Below are 21,487 nucleotides of genomic sequence, written 5' to 3'. Positions count from 1 at the left end.
TCAGCCGGCATTGTGTCTGCGTCACAAAGCTCCAATCCTCTGCTCCACACGTGCGATCTGGCAAGGCATCTTTCCATTAACGCTACGGTGGGTCCACTTGGAAGCAGCAATCACAGGGAGCGTCGTGGGCATCCTGCTTCCATCAGTGAGTGGCACAGTGTCCCTGGCAAGTGTGTGTGAGTGAGTGTGAGTGCCGCTCCGATGTGTGTCCACTCACGTGGCCTGTGCTCCTGGCAGCCTGGTCACATCCATGTGGCACCTCTGTGCTCTGGGCTGCCCTGAGGACTGAGGGGCATGGTCACCCTCACGGGGCTTCAGAACAACAGCCTATCAGTATCAGTCTGTGCCAAGAGTGAACCACCCCGGCATCTGAGACTTGGATTTCGCTCAGAGGAGTTCTGTCCATGGCTGCTGCTCCGAGTTCCCTGTGGCGGTGGGAATCGCAGACTCCTGGGACCACAGATCCTGGCCTGGCTGCGGCCCATTTTGCAACTTGCTTCCTCACTGCGTCTTGATCATGCAGCAGTCACGGTGACACTTGGGCCAGGATGGCCCAGTGGCATCAGATCTGACCTGTTTATTTTCCCATGGATACTTGGCCATGGAAGTTGTCGGTCAGGAATAAACCCCCTGCCCAATAAGCCTATTTTTTCATGAAGTATGCTTCCAGAATCTTCTGAGCATGGGTCCCAGGCAGTCTCTGGGCAGAGGCTCCACTGATTCTCTGATTTCTGCTGGATGGGGAAGTTAATAAATTGTTAGATTTGCTCTGGAGATTGTACCATTCAATAGAGATTGGTGTTTTATTATGATTTTCACCTTTTATGGCTCTGATAATTTCAACCCGTCCTACTTGTATAAGTCAGTACTTAAGTTTTAAGTATTTTATAGTAATTCCTGGGGGTGCATCTGGCAGCATTTTTAGTGACTTCCATTCTATGGATGTTCGTGTCCATCTGTCTGTGCTTCACCACTGACCACCAGTGCTTCTTCCTCAGGTGCCAGTTACATGTGCAGCCCAGTCACCAGCCTCCACGGGAGGAAGCTCTACCACATTTGGGGAGGGAGGTTGGGAGGCCAGAGATTCTAGATATTTCTTAAGCATTATCCTTAACCAGAGGCACTGTGAAAGGAACCTTAATGGTGGATCTAACAAAACCAAGGCAAGTTCCTCCCGTGAACCCCAATACCTGCACTGCAGTTGGAGGAGAGCAACGTGGAGCCCCGCTCCTGTTTCAGGGCTCTCCATCAAAGTCAAGGTCCTCGCTGGGGAGGCTGGGTGTGCGCCCTGCTGCCTGGCTTCTCCTCCCGCTGACCAGCCCCTCCTCCCCTCTCGCAGGTCGTTTTCGTAGCCATTTTGCTTCACAGCCACCTGGAATGCCGGGAGCCCCTGCTCATCCCCATCCTCTCCTTGTACATGGGTGCCCTCGTGCGCTGCACCACCCTGTGCCTGGGCTACTACAAGAACATCCACGACATCATCCCTGACCGGAGCGGACCGGAGCTGGGGGTACGTCCTCACCTGCGAGTGGAAGGCTGCTTTCCACACCTGTACGCAGTAGGCACTCGGTACCATGGGCACCTGCTCCATGAGGTGGTTCCCAGCAGCCTGGTGCCCGGTGTCCTCAGGGAAAGATGGTTAGTGAACTCCAGGAGTGATCTCAGAGGTCACTGGGCAGCCTCCCCGCTGCCCCGCGAGGAGACCGAGACACAGCACCTGGGTCAGGCCGCAGACGGGAACCACACTCAAGCCTCGTTTACTCTCCATTGTAGGTTATTCTGCAGTCAAGAAAGTGTCAGGACCCATGGCGCCTTGGAGTCCACATTGTATGACTTCTAGTCTCAGAGCAGACATCTAGACTATTCGTAATGTCCGTTCAGCCAGCCTCAGCCTCTTGTTCACGAACCTACTTCCTAGAGACCGAACAGAGCCTTAGGTAGCTCAGGGTAGCAGGGGTTTTAAGATACAGCCTCTACCTTTGAGCAGCTTTCTAACCCCCGTGGCAGGTAGGACCAACACAGAAGCAGCATCGGACATGAATCTGAGACAGCACCTGAGCTTTAATGAGAGTATAAGAGGCTCCAAAGCCAGGGAAGGAACGTAGGACTGTCTAGGAAGCTCCTTGGAGGAGTCAGGTTTGGCCTTGCCTTGGAAGTTGAATAAGAAACAAGCAAGAGTCAGATACAGATCTTCTCCCCATGGCCAGTCTGTTCGTCCCAAGTATGAACAGTATCTGATGTATTTAACGCTTATTTTTCCACCCACAGGTGTTAAACATCGTTGGGTTTCTTTCCATTTTGCTGTCAGGCAGATGAGCATGCCCCTGTGTAGCCCTGAATAACTCCCCATTCTCCACCACCACCGCACCTAGACCACACATCACTTTTGTCATGTCAGAACACTAATCACGTTGACCACTTACCTCCACCTGAGGTCAGCCCCTCAGGGGAATCCTCCCCTGTTATTTCCACCACTGGGTCAACCACATCAAATTGGTCCTTACAGTAACAATCCATCTCTCAACATTCAACCACCAGCAAAGGGAAATGAATCAAAGTGGCTGAGATGATTCCATGACGTAACACTTACCCTTTCGAAGAATCAAAACCCAAAGAGAACGGCGAAAGCCAGGCTTTACCAGGAGCACATACCTTGGCTTCAGAGGTCTCAGGAAATTACTTTTCTTTCTTCTGTTTTGCTTATACTTCTGAGTAGCTTGTGTGCCTTCTGTGAAAACTTTGAAAGTAAGAACCTCTGTAGTCAATTCTCAGAAGTGCAGAAATAATTAGGCACATTGATATATGCTGACTGATTCCAAAATAGTTCATAATAATTTTCTATTTCTAAGAGCAGCCTCCTACTGACATGGCTTCTAGCCAGTCAGTGTGGTGATATAAACAAAGACTAATTTCAAATCCGTTTCTCAGGCCGTTGGCCTGGGTTATACCTTGGCTAGAGATTCCCTGTATGGAGGATTGGGGCTGAGAACCATCAAGCTTCCATGTCTGTGTTGATTTCACATTAGCTTGCCAACCGTCTGAATTAATTTCTAATAATACTATCCATTTTATTTTAATTCAATCTGTCTTGTCTACAGATTTCCTTATATTACTGTGAAGTGTAGTGAATTGACTCATGATTAGCATAAAGTGGAAAAGTTTTGATTCTAAGCTGTTTTTTTCTGTTGTATTTCTAGGGTTTAGCAAACTTTTATCTCCATTTCTTAATGCAGGGAGATGCGACAATACGAAAGATGCTGAGCTTCTGGTGGCCTTTGGCTCTGATTTTGGCCACACAGAGAATCAGCAGGCCCATCGTCAACCTCTTTGTTTCCCGGGACCTTGGTGGCAGTTCTGCAGCTACAGAGGTAGGCACTTGGGGGTGGGGATGGGGGGCTTTTGCAATCACCTTCTTGGGGGGAAAGAGGATTAGAACTGATTTCCAGTTCATCTCAAGAGCTCTAGTGATTCTGCAATATTAATCATGGAAGCCGTAGTAGGAAGCCAGGAAGGGCTCGCTCTGTGACTTATGGCCACGTAATTTTAAGCCCTTATGATTATGGAACATCTGCTTCATCCTCATTCTCAGAAGAAGGCCCAGAAAGGAAAGGTGAAGGGACAGGAGTGGCTAGCCCCCGGGTGAGTATTAGAGCTAGGTCTTCTGACCCCCGCACAGTGGCTTGCCATGCCTCTATGGTGGCGGCACGTGGCCTGTTCCCTGTCATTGCAGAGAATGATGGAATATGTCACATGGTCACAGGTGGGACAGTACCGGAGGGAGCAGGGCCAGTGCCTCCGTTCTGACCCTGCCACCCTCACCTGCGTGTCACCCCCTGCAGCACGTGCACCCACCCATCAGGACCTACCGTGCTTCTTGGCTGTCCTGTATTTACTCACTCACAACTCAAGAAGTTTATCTGGAAACTGGCAGCTACTCCAAAGACGGAGTTGACTCATTTTTTCCCTCTTTTCAAGCTGTATGAACAAATAGAATGACTTCATTTGTTTCCTCCTCCTCAGCCTTCTGGAGAATTAATTTCATCCCTGGCATGGCCGATTCTCGAGGAAGGCTGGTGGCTGCTCATTAGGGCCTCCTGTTTATAAGGGTGGCTTTTGCCGAAGCCCAGAGCCCTGGCCTGCCTGTCCGCAGGGCTCCAGCCTGGAGCATCCTGCCAGTTTCCATGTCCTGGAAGCTGCTCACATTGGCTGGCAGGGGAAGCCCGTAAATCAAAAGCAGAATGCTTTCTCTCCCCTCGGCCTGCTCCTGGACTTTGTTTTCTGAGTCATGGATGTCCTCTTGGGTGGCTTCTGTACACAGCCACTTTTTATTTGAATGCTTCAGATTTCCCAGAAAAAGTATGGGACCCCCATGACCTGTGTACTGGAATCCCATCTTCCCCTTCAAACAAATAAACAAAAATAAATAACAAATTCTGTGTTAGAGCCATTGGAAAACTGCCGGCAGTGGCACAGGGGCACAGCGTGCCGGGTACACAGCTGGCACTTAGCCAGTGTCTACTTATGTGGCAGGCATCTGTGTGCACTTCATCAACTCCCGTCAACCCTGTGAAATGGGTGTTAATATTCTCACTGTTCTGCTGGAGGAACAGAGAGGAAGTCCCTGGAGGGTTCATGTCACACAGCTGGTGAGCTGCAGGGTGGAGGCTGGATGAGGGGTGCCTCTTCACGGCTCTGTACTGTGCCCCCCACTCACCACACCTGCCACATGGCAGCACATGCATGTTCCTGGCATGCAGGGCCCTGCGGCTCTGCTCACTGGGAAGGCGCAGGCTTCTTCCTCCAGGTGCGTTAGAGTCCAGCTGGGCCAGGAAGGAGCTCCAGGTGCCGTCTTCTACTTTTCCTTTTCATTCACATAAGAAAAGGAACTTTCATTTTTGTGGAAATATATGGATAGCTTTTCCTATATGGAATATTTATTAATTTTACTAAATTAAAAATGTTAATTGGGCCATGCTAGCTGAGTATCATGGAATGAGTTGAGGTAGAAAGTAGCTCAAAGCTACAAACACAGTGTCAGTCACGGTGAAGGACAGAATGGGGCTGGAAAGGTGGGTTCTGAGCAGCCTCCAGAGAGCAGCGGGGGCTCCCAATTTCATTTTGAGACCCAACAACTGGCCTGGAATAGAGAGAATTTGTTTGGGCCCAAGGGCAAAAACAAAGATTCTGGATTCTGAGGAACCCAGGCTGAAACCGCAGCTTCCCCAGCCAGTGCTCCGGACCCGCGTCTCCCTGGATTCATATAGGGTCACTTCCTCCTGGAGCCACCTCTGCTCCATTCCGAGCCATCCTGTGGCTGCAGGATGCTGCTCCCCAGTGTGGTGGGATCTGCTGCTGGCCCGTCACGTGGTGCTGTGGCCACTGGAGAGCTTGTGGACACCCACGCTCATGCTGCCCTTCTTCCTCCTGCAGGCGGTGGCAATTTTGACAGCGACGTACCCCGTGGGTCACATGCCATATGGTTGGTTGACAGAAATCCGTGCTGTCTATCCTGCTTTTGACAAGGTGAGACCTGAGTGGCTGGTGTCAGGAACATGCTTTCCACACGACCATTTGACAGACAGGGTCTCTGAGGAGGAGCACGGCTGTTTTTCAACCCACGTCCCTTCTAGGGTTAACTCAGGGTTGGGGGTGTTGACGGCCACTGTGGGGAATTCCCTGTGAAAACAGGGCACACTAAGCTTACGTTGATGCTTCTCCAAACTGATACGCCTATGGCCACTTTTAGGTTATTCCTATTGAGAAATTGTTTGCTTGCAAAAGGAAAAACAAACTCTCAAAAACACTTAACATATTGTATTTTGTTTCTGTGGTTTGTTTCTTTAAACTACTACCTTGTTGACCTGGTACCAGATGGCTAAGGTACAGCCATGAACCTGGGGCCTTGCGCTCACAGGCAGATAGGTGGCTGTCTTTCTGTGACTGGGTGCACGCACGCCCACACGGCCGGTGCAGCAAGACTGATGCAGCCCACTTACTCCTGCTAAAAGCCTCGGCGGCAGCAGCTCTGTCCCTCCCCGGCTGCTGGCCCCACCATGGGAAGCACCTAACCCTTCTGACCATCCTGCTTATCATTCAGCAAATATCTGTTTCATGACAGCTACATGATTTGAATCTATAAGCCTTTCCAAATGACTAACCAAACACATCAAAAATAACATGCAAGGTTTTAAAAGGAAAAATGAGAAGAAGCAAGCAGCCTGCCCCTGGTACCTTTCCTTAATAGTGCTGCTGTGTCTTTAATTTCCTAGCTCAGAGCCATTGCTAACACCGCTTTATCTTAGCCCAACAACAGCTCTGGGACGTGAGGAAAGCCCTTGACCGGTGTCCACTGCAGGCCAGGCCTGGCCGACTAGGCAGTTTGGGCTCTGAATCTGGCTAACACTGGACCCTCTCTTTCCTGCCCCCCCTCCTTCACCCCAATTTCCCCTGGGTACAAGACCCTGGGGAGCCACACAAGCAAGGCCAGGCTAGAGGCTACAGCCTCCCCTTTCCTTTGCATAGCCACCTCCTCTAAAATCCCCCCCCTGAAATGGGGCCTGAGCTTCTGAGAGGGGCCAAGACCTGTGGAGTAGAGACCCGGGCAGATGCCAAATCCACCTCACCCCCACCTCACAGAGCATCTCAGACGGAGCTGAGATGGAGAGAGAGGGACCACTCACTGTTCAGCCACCTCCTCCTCTGCTCCTGGAGGCCACAGGCAGGACTTAGTTCATGTTAGTTCGTGCTTGTGTGAGAACACACGCCCCCTTCTCTGACCTCCTCTCTGACGTTCCTCCACACTGCACAGCCCCCTGGGGTCTTCTGTGTCCCAGTCACCTTCCTCTGCTGTCCCTGTGTGCCCGTGCTCACCCATGAACTCTAATCCCCCTCCACACAGCGGGGATCCCAGCGGGCAAGCCAGCATGAGATAGCGGGTGGAACTCCTCAGCAGCCTGTCCGTAGCGCCCACCGCCTGCCGCAGACAGTCACACGCAGCTTCCAGGTGCAGAGCTTCTGGGAATGTTCTTGATTACAGCCCCACGGGGAGACTGGACTGGAGGAGGCCTGAATCACTTGCAGGAGGAGGGGACACCCTGTGTTGAGCGGGTTTATGCAGTCTAGGGATAAAAATCACTTTTTTCATTTCAGGGACCAGGCATATAGAGGAAAACCAAAATGGGTATCATTCTTCTTGCTAATTCTCAGTTCTTGCTCTGGAGAATAGGATTATATACTGGAATTTGATGTCATAGGCAGGTGCTGAAACGGCAGAGCCTCCTGGCGAGGAAAGTCCCATCTGAAACTGGTTTTGGCCATCTTGAAATAATAAAGCTGAACAATATCACACTGTATGGCTTAGTAAGAGCATCCAAGGGAAACATTGCTTTGTTCTTAATCACAGGGGTTAGGAACTATGAAAATATCCCTTTAATGAGTGCACCTCTGGCCAGAAACTTGAGTTACTCAGAATCCCTTTAAAATCTCGCCCACTGTTTCCACTCATTCCAGGGAGGACACCAAACCACGACGGGAATACCAACATCTAGCCCCAATATCTTGGACCCTCTGGGTGAACTGCTAGAATTTATTGCCTTGACCATTAAAGTCAAGAATAAAAGACTTGTGGGGTCCAGATTAGGAGATTTAAATTTTCTCTAAGGTTCAGCTATCATCCATGAAGGAGTATGCTTCTGAACACATCAGGCCAACAAAACGAAAGAACCATGCTAATTTAATGATGCATGTGAGTTCATTTCAGTCATATTTGCAGAAATGTTTGCTATTTTACAAATAAAATATTTGCTGTTTCACCCATAAACGTGCCCCTGCAGAAGCCTAGCACATTGCCATCAGCACGGGTGGAGTGTGTTGTGAGGTGGCCTGGTCCCCTGGGTGTGGCCCCCCTCCACTCCACCACCAGGGCACCCTCTTACAGGCCCCTGGGGTGGATGAGGGGTCACCGGCACGGTGGGATGTGTGTGGTCTCTCATTCAGAAAAGCAGACGCGCTTTAGAGATGAGAATTTTAAAATGTACAGTCACTCAGAGGTTTGTGCTGGTGGCATCCACGAGGGGAGGGGAGATGACCTGAACTTCCACAGTGAAGGAATCGCGGGCATCTCCTCGGAGCTCCTGTGCTCGCTGTGCGCGGGTCTCATTGGGCAGGATGCAGAGCCAGGTGTGTGGACTGTTTTTGTCTGTCAGTTCTGGGACTAATTGGATCCATAACGAGGCAGAGGTTCGTTCCCTCTGCTGATTTTCCTGGCTGTGGGGCTGACACTGGTTTGGATGGGGTGAGGACCGTACTTGGCAGTGGTACTGCCAGAGCCTCAGCAGACCTCGATTAGCAGCCTGTGAGAGGACATCTGAGCCACCTGCAGTACTGCTGAAGCTTCAGTGTAGCAAATGCTCTCTGAAGACCTTCTCTACCCGAGAAGGTTGTGCTCGGAGCTTCAGGGCCGGAGAGGGCAAGACGCACAGAGGTGCGCAGCCTCACGGGGACGGAACGTGTCCCAGGGCTCGGGCTCCACCCTGAGAGAGCCCTGCGGTCAACAGTCCAGAAGGCAAGATCGGAAGGATGGCCTGGAGGCCGCAGGTCAGAGAGGCTTTGGGTACAGATGGGCTGGGGAGATGATGGCTCCTGAGAGGCGGTTCGAGAAGCAGGAGCAAGAAGGAGGAAAGCACAGGTCTGCCGGGGAGGCGGGTGGAGAGACAGTGGGAAAGTGAGTCTGGGTCCGGCTGTGCGGGGCCTTGAGTGCCCGGGAATTTCCGTCCATTTGGTAGGGAGGAGAGGAGCCCAGCCTCAGGGAACAGAGCCGCGACAATTAGGGAGGCAACCCTGGGGGCCAGACAGCAGCTGCTGGAGGGGCAGCCTCAGAGCCGCTCCTGGCGGGGCGAGGTGAGCGACCCAGCGCTCGGCAAAGGACTGAGTGAGTCCAGAATTCGCCCTGGCTAATATGGAGGAACCTGACAGCTGTCTGAGAGACCCAAGGTGACAGCCACCTTCCCTGCTGTCACTTGAAATTGGTACTTCAGGCTCATCAGGGAAAACCGGATGCTCTTTGAGATCCTGGGGGTCGGGGGTCAGCCAAGGATAACCCAGGGCCCCGCCACCACGGCCTTCTCTCGTTCTCTTTCCCCAGAATAACCCCAGCAATAAACTGGTGAACACAAGCAACACCGTCACGGCCGCCCACATCAAGAAGTTCACGTTCGTCTGCATGGCCTTGTCTCTGACGGTAAGGGAAGAGTGTGCAAGCCCCTCTCCCTCCCTCTCCCCCACCCCCGTTTTGTAAATAGGGGAATTGCTGTTTTAAAGGAAGCCATCATGTGTTCCATAATGTGGTGCTATGCTATGCCAAATTCATCAATACCCTCTTTGAAACATTTTATTCCCTAAATGTGAATGGCTATTCAGTGAGGCCATCAAATCTAGAATTAAAGGTTCCCTCCTTCTGGCATTTCTCGGGGCTTCTAACTGATCAAGAAAGTCAGACTTTGCCTTCAATTTGAAAAATACTCTTGTCTTGCTAAACTATTTCCAGCCCAATTTTTAAACATCCAAAACCAGCTTTATAACCGTTTCCTGTCCCTTTCCCAAATCTAATTGGCATTTTTTCTGTTTCCCTAGTAAAAGTTCCTTTCCTATTATATTATACTGATGTCGCCATAATCTGTCCCTCTCTATTGAGCCCCCACTGGATCCCAAGCCCTGTCTGCCTAAGATAGAGCTGTGAACAACTGTGGGTGACGGCTCTTCAGGCATCTGTGGGTGACCAGGTGCACATCGTTAAATGACAACACACACCCTTCTCTTATCACTGTCCCATGAGGAATTCAAATGTATAAGATAAAGTTCAAAAAATGGGGAAAATATGTATGTTTTATAATCCAGGGACATGGTAAATAATTTCAGGTGGTTCATAACATCTATCAACTGTAGCAAAAAACATGTCTAAGCAACCTTACCTGGTAAACTGTGCCCTTGGGTTATAAAGATGGAGATGAGACGAGGAGAAAAAACTTTTTGGGGTCAGGCATGGTAGCGCACACCGGTCATTCCAGTGGAGTTCAAAGCCAGCCTCAGCAACTTAGCAAGGCCCTAAGCAACTCAGCAAGATTCTGTCATTAAAGAAAATACAAAAGAAGGGCTGGGGATGTGGCTCAGTGGTCAAGCACACCTGGGTTCAATCCCCGGTACCAAAGGAAAAAAAGGGGGGGGTCTTTTGAACCCAGTTCAGTTTTCCTTGCTTGTGCCGCGGCTGCCCCTTTCCCGTTAAGTCCCGTAGAATATGTCCCTGTGTATGTAGGCGCGTTGCACAAGTGCCTGGTGCGCCGCAGTCGTCATCAACCACCAGTGAGGACTGAAGTTTTCTAAGGTGCCCGGTGGTGCTGAGAGCAGGACCACAGTGAGGGCCACCCCACCCTGACCACCAGTTAGCTTGTTACGCCTGTTAGTGGCCTTGAAAATCAAGCCCCACACATTGGAAGCCTTCCCAGACCCTGCCTCCCAGCCTGCAGCTGCATATGCGATGCACCCATCCACCACCTGAGGAGGCTGTGACAGGGACAGCTCGGGACAGTGGCCCATCGCGGAAGGCCTCTGACCCCTCTGAGTCGCGGCCCGTGTCCTTAACTGCCCATCACCACTGACGGGGCCCCTCACACCCGTCTGTCCCTTGGGAGGTGGGGCTGTCCAAAGCCTCTTCAGGCTGCCACCTGGGAGGAGCCCTGGTGGCCGGCCGGAGTGGGGCTGGTGACCCTGGGCAGCCCTGCCCCTCCGTTGGCATTCTCTCTTCCTATGGTGTGCAAGTTTTTCCATAGTTCCCCAAAATATTAGCAAAACACTGAACAACTTTGAAACTGTTTAAAAGAGTATTTTAGGAAAAAACAGAGAAGTTTCTATTCTAGGAACAGACCTCAGCTTTTGGAGACTTTGTTAAATGACTGGGAGTTGAAGGTTGAGTCGGCTCTGTGACTTGGACTTCATGCGCACAGAAAGCCAGCGGCTCCTGCCCAGGCCAGACCTGCCATGGAGGCCCACCTCCTGCCTTCCTCCCCACGTGAACGCCTTCCCACAGCTGGAATGGCCTGTGATGAGAGCTTTACTGCGCTGAGTCTGAGGACAGTCCCGTGGTTCATGGGGAATGATTTGCACGTGCACATTCATAGTGCTGGGCGTGGTGTGCACACCTGCAATCCCAGCTACTCGGGCGCAGGTGGGAGGACTGTGCATTCAAGGCCAACCTGGGCAACATGGGGAGACCCTGCCCTCCCCCCAAAAAAAGAAAGAGAAAAAGAAAATAGAAAAAAATATTCCATAGTGAGTTTATCTTGAAGTGGACTTGGGATCTGGAAAAATGCTTACGTCTCTGAGGTGGAGAGGTTTATGTATTTAATTATTCTAATCCTAGATTGAAAAGCCATCTATAACTAGAAGTATCTCAGAAAATTTTCACCTGAGAAATAAAAGACTCAGAATTCTTTTTTGGAAGAGAACTTGGAGATGAACTAGTCAAAACCTATAATTTTTCAGAAAAGGAAATGACTCAGACAGAACAAGCGGCTTGTCCAAGTACCCAGTAGTAGAACTGGTCAGAACTCAGCCCTCCTGGGCCCTGCCCTGTGCACTGTGCTGTTCCCAAAGAGTCAGAACAAACACTGGTCCTCAGGCCCCAGACCGGAGCACTTGACATCATACTTAACAAAATGGTGGCTTCGTCAACGTGAGAAGCCCTGCGCTTGGAGTTTGCAGCTTATGAAGTTCTCACAATCGGTATCCTTAGGGTGATTGAATCAGTCGATCCCGCGACTTGGCTAGAGGAATTGCCATCCAAACACATGTAGGAAAACATAAAGCCAGGTTCTTACAAATTTGACGTGACGCTTGCTTTCACTTGCCAGATTCATTCTTCCACATTCGCTGCGGCTCCTGGGCTCTGAGCTCCATGGGGCCTGCCACGTGGTCCCTGGGGTCCACCTTCCTGCCTGGTAGCAGGGGCTCAGTAGGTGGGCCACCAGCCAGCTCTCAACGGGGGAAAGGGTCAGCAAGACACACCCCACCCCGCTGCCTTCCTGAGCCACAGCCTCTTAACTTATGCTCAGGTTATTCTATTTTTAAAGCTTCTAGGAAGCCCTTTACTCTTGAATCTATTTTTATTGTTTGACTTTTAAAACATCTTAATGTGTGGAAATTAACGTAGCAGGGGTCATGGAGACAAACTCAGGCGCAGAGAGCTCTCTGTTTATTCCAGGGGGTGATTCTGTGTATAAAGTGTGAGCCTCATTATGACTCTACAGCTTCCTATGAATCACTGAACAGTTATATGATTTCCTGTGCTCGGCTCTTTGGGGAAGTTAGCTCTTGTCCCCAAGTCTTAAAGAGGGCTGACCCACTGGCCCTGTAGACACTCCGTGACACAATGATGCCAACTGCATTTGGGAGTTTGTTTTGTTTTCGTACCAGAGATTGAACCAAGGGGGTGCTTAACCACTGAGACACAGCCCCAGCCCTTTATATATTTTATTTTGAGACAGGGTCTCTCTAAGTTGCTGAGGCTAGCCTCAAACTTGCAATCCTCCTGCCTCAGTCTCCCAAGTTGCTAGGGTTGTGGTTGTACACCACCATGCTCAGCACTACCTGCATTTTGAAGAGAAACTTTTACTGTCCAGAACAAAATTCATCCTTTCCATCAGAAAGGACTCCTTTTCAGGCCGTGATATTTTGGCTTGACCTATGAAGAATACTACTGTCACTTTTGACAATGAGAGACTGATATTTCAGTGTACTGCGATGACATGTGTTCCCTATTATAGATCTTCCATTTAAGTTTGAAGGATCTACCTACTCCAAAAGTTGCTTCCGCCCTCATATTTTTACCCAAAAAGGTTTTTTTTAATCACTAGGTTTCAAGAAAAGCGACTAATATCCTCTGCCCAGTTGGAAGGACTGGTGAATTCAGGAGGAGCCTAGAGCAGAGAAACAGGAGTTTCTGTTTCTGTTAGCATCTTGCTTTCAGTCCTTCAAAGATGCTCCACGGGAGGTGCTGACTGATCTCACTATCCGAAGAGAATGAGGATAGGGAAAGGGGCATCTTTAACTAGTTCAAAAGATTAGCTTTAAAATGGTAGACTGGCATACAAAAATGGACCCCCTCGAGAGCCACCAGGGAGTGGGCACGATACAGACTGAGATTAGCAAGGCGACTGCAGACCGGCGGGCTGCTGTCTGAAGTGAAGGACATCACGGTCCAAAAATATATACAGAGTAAAGCCATCTGGAAGGACAGCCTCACAGGGTGTGCTCGCTCTAGGAAGCAAGCCAGTTGTCGCCACGCAGGGGAGACTCAATTACAGACGGCCGTCCAGACTCAGAGGAGAGGGCAGAACCTGGAGCAGCAGAGGCGCTGGTACGGTGTCCTGGCAGATGGCCTCTTAGCCCTGAACCTGCCTATAGAGCGGAGGTCCCTGTTGCCAGTGTTCCCGGCTGCAGACACAGTGATAGAGTGTCCTGAGAAGCTGTGCGTCTGTAGCCAGTCAGGATGGTGAGCTGAGAAGGGTGTCAGCGACCTGCTGCCCAGAGGGGAGCTTCAGGGAAGGACACCAGCCACGCTAGCTATGGGACCTGCCTCCGCATGCCCCAGCGAGGCCCATCCTGATCCCCCAGGACTCTAGACTTGAGGGTGAGCTCCAGGCTGCGCCAGGGTGAGGTACGTCTTTCCAACAGGACTGCTGATGGGGAGAAGGGTCCGGAAGGGTCACCGACCCCCCAGTGCCTGGATTTCAGGCCATTTTGGTGAAAGTCAACAAATCAGGCTGCTAAATTTTGACCAAATTTGCCAGTTTACCCAAAACATGTCTTTTTTTTTTTTTTTTTTTTTTAACTTTCTGAAGTTCGTGACACCCGTGCTAAATGGAGAAGCTTGAACGGTTTTGGTGGCTTATAGTTGACCAATTTTCGTTTTGACTTCACCAACAGCGTTTTAAGAGCATTTGGTGTTTCTCTTCTCAAGTTCCCTGCTGTTTCAGCTTTAGAGAACTGGTGCCAAGAGCGGGGGCCCCTCTGGTTCAGGACGTGGAGAAGAATCCATGCAAAGCACAGGCTGCTGCCGCCAAGGCCTCCCCAGTCCCTCTATACACAATGGACATGGGCATTCGTCCAGATGGATCCTGGCAGGCAGAGCCAGCAGGGCACTTTTATGCAGTGGACAGCCTACACAACCATACCCAGCACCCCCTGGATGCCAACCCCAAGAAAGTCAGAGGAGCGAGAGAGCAGAGATCAGGAAAGGGAGACTGAGTGGGCTAAAGGCCGGGAGAAGAGAAAGAGACAGTGTTTGTTCACAAAAGAGAGGGAGCCTGCCACAGAAAGAAGGGCAGAACGGGGTGCAGACAGGCGGGGGGAATGCAGAGCCAGAGGCTCCAGGCTCTCACAGTCCTCTGCAGCTCTGCCAATCCTTCCAGTACAAGTTGCTATAAACTTACAAGAATTTAAGAAAGACGTAGTTTTAAAAAGTCAATGAATTTGACAAACTGTCAGTTGGCAAATCAATTCCGCAGACTGATTTTTGGCGTACTGACCTGTTCCAAGAAGGTGGGTGAGGACCAGGCATGGCGGCACACACTTGTCATCCTGGCTACTAGGGAGGCTGAGACAGAAGGATCTCAAGTTTGAGGCCAGCCTCAGCAACTTAGCAAGACCCTGTTTCAAAATAAAAAGTAAAAAGGGCTCCATGGTAGAGTGTTTGTCTAGGGTGTGTGAGGCCCTGGGTTCAATCCCCAGAACTGGAAAAAAAAAAAAAAATAGTGCATGCATGGTATGTAACTCCCAGCAGGCTTTGCACATGCACATTCAGTTTATGCCCATGTCATGAGACTGTGCCAGGACCTCAGACCGCATCTTGTGGGCCACCCAGGAACTGGCCTCGCTCAACTTCAGCAGAGGAGGAGGGGTGTGTGGGGTGGGGGTGTCGCTGTCAGAGGGAAGGCCCATAGGGAAGCCTCCCAGATGCCGTCCAACTGCAGTGCCCCACACAGCTGGACCCAGGGGCATCCGAGGTCAGTGGCTGTCAGTATTTAAGGATCCAGTTCCTTTTTAAAAAACTTTTACTGGTGCATCAACTGTACCTCATGAGGAGCTGGTTGCGGCATATTCGAACACGCATTAAACAAAACTTGGTCAATTTCACACCAGCACCTCCTTTCGCCCGCACCCCGCTCTCCCCTGATGGCTTCCTCTACCCTACTGGCTTTCCCTTGCATTTTCATGAGGTCTCTTTTTTTTCCCTTTTTTCTCTCTAACTTACACATATAAGAGAAAATATCCGACCTTGACTTTCTGAGTCTGGCCTATTTCGCTTAACATGATGCTCTCCAGTTCCATCCATTGTCCTGAAAATGACATAATTTTGTTCATCTCTGTGGCTGAATAAAACTCCATGTGTGTATATGCCACATTTTCTGTGTCCCTTCATCTGTCAGCAGACGCCTAGGCTGGTTCCATCCTTGGGTATTGGAATTGAGTTTTGGTAAACATGGGTAGGCCTGTACTACTGAATATGCTGTCTTTAATTCTTTAGAATAAATACAAGCAGTGTTATGGCTGGTCCTATGATGGTTCCATTGTGAGGTTTTTGAGGAATCTCCTTACTGATTTCCATAGTGGCTATGCTAATTTGCACTGTCCCCAACAGTGTAAAAGTGTTCCTTTTCCACATAGTTGCCAGCATTCCTTGTAATTTGTATTCTTGATAATTGCCATTCTGACTGGAGAGGTGTAGGATGTGCCAGGCTAGCTCAGGCGCAGGTAAGAGCCACGGAGTCAGAACCCAGACCCCAGGAGTTGGGTAAAAGCAGGCTTGTGGTGAGCAACTTGCAAACTCATTTATTGCAGGAAAAACAAAACATTTTATAGACTTTTAACCCAATCACATTGTACCACGGGGGATCAGACCACCAGGCCCCTATACAGGTTCTCTTGGTAACACTAGGTCAATTCGGGGGCAGTTGTTTACATTCCTAGGTGGTCAGAGCGGAATGCTCCTCTCTGCAAGTTTACACACTTGAGACATTAACTGCTGCGAGCCAAGAACTAGGATTTCTCCCAACAGAGAGGGAATCTCAGTGTAGTTTTGATTTGCATTTCCCTGATTGTTCAAGAAATTGAAGCTTTTTTTCATATGTTTGTTGGCTCTTTGTATTACTTATTTTGAGAAGTATCTATTTAGTACAGTTGTCCATGTATTGAATGAGTTGTTTTAGTTTCCTGGTGTTGTTTAGTTTGTTGGAGTTCTTTATATATTCTGAATATTAATCCTCTGTGGGAAGAGTAGCTGGCAAACTTTTCTCCCATTCTGGAGTTCTCTCTTCATACTGTTGTTTCCTTTGATGTGTAAAAACTTTTTAATTTGATGCCATTCTATTATTGGTTCTTGGAGTTATTTCCTGAGCTATCAGGGTCCTACCAAGGAAGTCATGCCTGCCTGTATGTTACAGTGTTGACCCTATAAGTTTTCCTGTAGCATTTGCATTTTCTGGTTTTATTCTGAGGTTGTTGAAGGATCTGATTCTTTAAAGAATGTTAAAATAGATTTTCATTCTTGATCTTTCTGAGTCTTGCCTTTTGCAGTTAGTAAGAAAGAAGAAAAAAAAAAAGAGACCGTGAACCAATCCTAGGACCTTCTATTCTGATTATTATGGGTTACAGTGTGTTATGTCTGCCAAATATCCATGCATGGAAGTGCTAAAACCCACTTCCTCAAATGTAATCTTATCTTGGAAACAGGGCTTTGATGAGGTTCTGAGATAGGGAGCAGTGTTGCATACTTGTAATCCCAGCTACTCCAGAGGCTGAAAGTTCGAGAATAGCCTCAACCAACTTAGTGAGGCCCTATCTAAAAATAGAAAATGAAAAAGACTGGGGATGTAGCCCAGGGTAGAGCACCCCTGGGTTCAATCCCCAGTACTGGGGAGAGGGGGGAGAGAAGAGGTTCTGGCAGGTGACGGGGGTCCTGACCCAGCATGACCCACTTTCCTAGTAAGGGAGCTAAGATGACACCAGAGATGGTAACTTACCAGAGGTTGCACTGCGTTCTTGCATGAAAAGATTTCAAGTGAGACTTAGTAAAAGTATAGCAAAGTTTATTAGAAGAGAAGGAAGAAGAGGGAGCACCTCAGGGAGAGGGTGGATCCACCCAGAGAGGAGAGTGACGGCACACTTCTTTTGTGACAACTTACTTCTTTGTGGCCCGGATTTTTACTGAAGTAGGAGGGAGATTGTTAGAAGTTCCCACCCAAGTCTCACCACTGGGCTCTAGGTTAGCTAACAACCAAAGGGCAACTCTTGGCCATTTGGGCCTGGCTGACGGGTCCTGGCTGGCAGTGGTTTTTATTTATGGTGGGTGGGCTCTATCTTAATCATCCTGCTTTCCTCTCTGGGAATCTCTCGTCTGTGTTCATGTAGAATGTTAAATTTAAGACATCTTGGCAGTTGGGCCCTTCGGTACAAACATCTTTGTCCTCCCCTGAATTTATCTATTTTTCTCCTGTTGCAAGAGGAATAGCTTATAGAGCTGAAAGAACAGCCAGGGTCCTGAAGCAGCTATCGGGTCAGACCTTGAGGCACCACTGAGGCATTAACTGAGCAGCTCTGTGCTAGGTGTTTTCTTAATCCTGACCCTGTTCATGTCTAACTGCTATCTCACGTTCTCTTAAGGAGGGAAGTTTGGGCACAGGTGCAGGGAGCACGTCATGCAAAGGCTGAAGTTCAGTGACCACAGCCGAGGAACTCCAGATGCGGGGGAAGCCTGGACTCTTCCCCAGGGTCCGCAGAGGGAGCATGGTTGTGCCCACAGGTGATTTCCACTCCACAACTGTAAGATACTAACTTCCTGTTGTTCTGAGCCACCCACTTGTATTTGTCACAGCAATCCTGACAAACTAATACGCTGATGTTTCCAAGACCAAGGAGTTTTGTCATCACTGAGACCAAATGGACTGATTAACCAGACTTTTAGCTATTCAACTGACTTTTGTTTCTAAATTCTCCATTCCTCTAGTTTATATAAGACACTATTATTTTATTTCCAGATTCTCCATGTGAATAGAGGATTCGCTAAGAAATACCATGCAGTGCAGGGCTATGCCCGCATTCATGGGTTTAATTGTAACTTTGCTGATGGTTCTTTGGGGTAGAGGGTTATTGGCATCATAGCATCTGATAGAAGTAAGTACCAATGGTAGATTTAGATTATTTGGCTTGTTTTCATTCTTCTTTTCATTAATTGAGTAATCCAGTGTGTTGCAACTGGGCCCTCACAGAGCCCAGGACTAACCCATGCCACTAGTAACACTGAAAAGCTGACATCTTTTTTCCAGTTTTTAGAAAACGAAGCAAGTTGCTAGTATTTTATCCAGTTGTATTTATTCTCCCAAATTATCTCAATCTTGATCCTTCCACTGTTTCCCACTTGAATCTTATAAATTGTATCAGTACATGCTCTGCTGCCAATAACATAATGCCACAAACCTGGAACGTTTTAATGAAAGGAGGTTTAGTTTGGCCTATGGTTCAGGAGGCCTGAGGTCAGGAGCCCACATCTGGTGATGATCTTCTGCTGACAGAGTCTCAAGGTGGTGCAGGGGTCACTTAGTGCTAGGTAGGAGTCCATGTATCTGTGTGACCAGAGGCCTCTCCCTCTTCTTACATAGCACCGGTATTGGATTGTCAGGATCGGTCACTCTGATGACCTTATCCAGTCACCTCCCAAGGCCCCCTCCACACACCATGGTCAGATTAAGTTCCACCCTCTCAGTACTCACGGTGGGGATGAAGCTTTCAACACAGGAACCGCTGGGGCATATGCACACCGTATCCACATCATAGCCTGAGTTATAAAAATGACTTATTTTCACTTTAGTGGATCAGTCCCCATGTGTGCTGAGTGGCGTGAGGTGCACAGGGGGACAATGAGCTTATCCCTGGGCTGCCAAGCCGCGCTGCTCCCAGCCCCTCCGCACTCTGGGAGGCTAGGTCTGCCCACGCCTCCCTGCACAAGGCCTGGCGCGGCCCCACCCAAGTCCCACTGTTCCACAGGCCCCCCTCCATGCTCCACTGGAGCCAGAGCAGGTTTACACAGGGCCAGTGTGGCTCACCAGAGCCATTGCCCCACACAATGGCAAAGGGCCTCTGGAGGGCCTGATGACGGGCTTCAGGAAGAAGGCCGCGGGACTGTTCAAAAGATCGTTTTCATGAGCTCAGCTTAACTGTAGAAAAACAAAAGCAGTCTGCGGCACGTGGCGGGGGTGACAGTGTGGGAAGCAGACCTCAGATCCCCCGGGCTCGGCCTGACAATCACGGGAAACGTGGAGGAGAACACAGGATGTGGTGGAGTGCCGCTGGCCCGGGGCTCAGGGCCACTTGGGCTCCGCCTGGGAGCTCTTCCTAGCAGCCTGAAACTCTTGACTGATTCACTTGCACATCAGTATCTCAAAAACGACCCAGTAGGCGGAGTTCGTCAAGCAGCTGTGCTCTGAGCACAAGGAGGACCTCCGGTTAGAATCCAAAAGGGCCCTGTGCACGTTGGCTCAGTAAGCGATCGTTTGACCCTGGACAGAAGAAACCATGACAAAGCTCCCTGGCCTTGCAGAGGGGCAGAGGGCTTCGCCAGGTTGGCTCTGCCAGGGGCTGGGTGTGTCCAGGTCATGCAGGCTGCACTTAGCCTGGCCGCCCCAAGAAAGCCTCCGCTCCCAGCATTCATTTCCTCTTAAGGCACGCCACTGCACTGGCAGCTCTGGGTCGGGTGGCCACCCTGTTCACGGTCTTCATGGTGCCATGAGAGGGTCTTTTTGTCCCTCCTGAGCCCACTGCAAGCCCAAAAGAACCACAATGTGCTGCTGAAAAAGACAGCCCATGTGGTAAATAATGGTGCCTCAGAACCCGGCTGGCCACCAGTCAGGTGCCATGATCCTCCCTGGGCAGGGCCCCTAACGGATGCCCTTGAAGAGTGAATTGACCCTTACCAAAAAGAAATTTCCAGAGGGCCAGGTGCACTCACTGGAGTCACCATCTCTGATCTCCTCTCACACATCCCTGGCCTTGGAATTGGTTCCGTTGCAGGACTGCTTGTCCCGCTGTGCAGCCCTGGGTCTCTCCTGACACTTGACTGCCTCTCTGTTGATGCAAGAGAAGGGGCAAGGCCAGGGCACCTAGTCCAAGCTCCTGTCCAGGGCTGCAGGGCACAGTGCTTACGGAGGTGGCCCTGGGATCACAGGGCCTGGGTCCAATTCCCAGCTCCATCATTCACCCGTTGAGAATGCCAAGAAAGCAACTTAAAGAGGTAAGCCTTGGTTTCCCAGCTCCACGTGGAGATGGCACGAATTACCCACTTCGTAAAGACTTTGACAAGGGGTGATAGCTTAGTGGAGTGCCTGGCATATCCTGTAAGCAAAGACTGCCGGCTCACCTGGTGGTCCAGAGCCCCAACACACAGAATTTAGATGATGAGAAGATGGTGAGGAGTGGAAATAAGTGGCTATCAGTACACTTGATGGCGACGCATAATATCCATGTATCCTTCTGAATTCCTGTGGATTCGTTTTGAGGGTGTATTAAAAAACCAGTGCCTCGATAAATAGAGGTATAGAACCTTCGATAGCTTCAGAAAAAGCATATTTACTAACTGTGGTATAGGGAGTGAGTCTTTTGGGTGGTCAACATGATTTAGAGACAAATATTAAGTACAGCCCCTCTCTGTCATTTCAGTCGCCTGCAGTCAACCACCTTCTAAAAATACGAAATGGAAAAATTTACAGAAATAATTCTTTTTTTTTTTACATTTTTTATTTGCTCTTTGAGGTATACATGACAGTATAGTGTGTTCTGACATATGCATACGTGGGGTACAGCTTCCCATTCTTGTGGTTTGCGTTATGTGGAGTTTCGCTGGTCGGGTGTTCATGTGTGAACGCAGGCAAGTGAGGTCCGATTCAGTCCACTGCCTTTCCCAGTCCCTCCCCCTCCCTTCCCTTCATTCCCCTTTGGCTAATCACTGAACTTCTGTCCTTCCCTCCCCCACCCCCTTCTGTGTGCCAGCTTCTGCATGTCAGAGAGAACAGTTCACCTTTGGTTTTAGGGGATCGGCTTAAGAAAGAAGGGATGCCTAAGTTTACATTGTGTGCCCCTCTGAACTTCACACCAAGATCTCACGTCCTGCCCAGGGCGTGGCTCTTCCCTCTGTCCCTCGTATCCACACAGCCCGCCCTCCCACCCGGGTGTGGAGCAGCTGTGTGCCCCTTGCAGGTGGCCCTGAGGGAGAAGGTCGCACTGTTCCTATGGCAAGAGCCGGGAGGATCACTGCAGCTCCTCCCCAGCTCTGTGCCAAGACGCATTCCTCCCCTTTCCTCCTCTCTTTCACATTGAGCCTCCCTGAGTACTCAGAGCACAACCCGGATCAGGCCTGACCGGGTCGGGCCTCACGGACCAGGGCCGT

The 21,487-nt window shown here is 49.9% G+C and overlaps 1 protein-coding gene across 1 annotated transcript in view; it reads left to right on the top strand.

Annotated features, from left to right (window-relative positions):
- Ankh (ANKH inorganic pyrophosphate transport regulator) overlaps positions 1–21,487 on the top strand; it is a 134,598-nt gene that overhangs the window by 96,309 nt on the left and 16,802 nt on the right. The window contains exons 5-8 of the mRNA XM_047555662.1: positions 1,340–1,510; positions 3,234–3,368; positions 5,431–5,523; positions 9,143–9,238. Coding sequence (XP_047411618.1) covers positions 1,340–1,510; positions 3,234–3,368; positions 5,431–5,523; positions 9,143–9,238 — 495 coding nt within the window. The remainder of the gene's footprint in view (positions 1–1,339; positions 1,511–3,233; positions 3,369–5,430; positions 5,524–9,142; positions 9,239–21,487) is intronic.

The sequence above is a fragment of the Sciurus carolinensis genome, chromosome 6 (assembly GCF_902686445.1).
Source record: "Sciurus carolinensis chromosome 6, mSciCar1.2, whole genome shotgun sequence".
In the NCBI taxonomy this organism is placed as follows: Eukaryota; Metazoa; Chordata; class Mammalia; order Rodentia; family Sciuridae; genus Sciurus; species Sciurus carolinensis.
The sequence above is the reverse complement of the archived record's forward strand: the minus strand, read 5'-3'. Positions and strand labels throughout refer to the sequence as shown.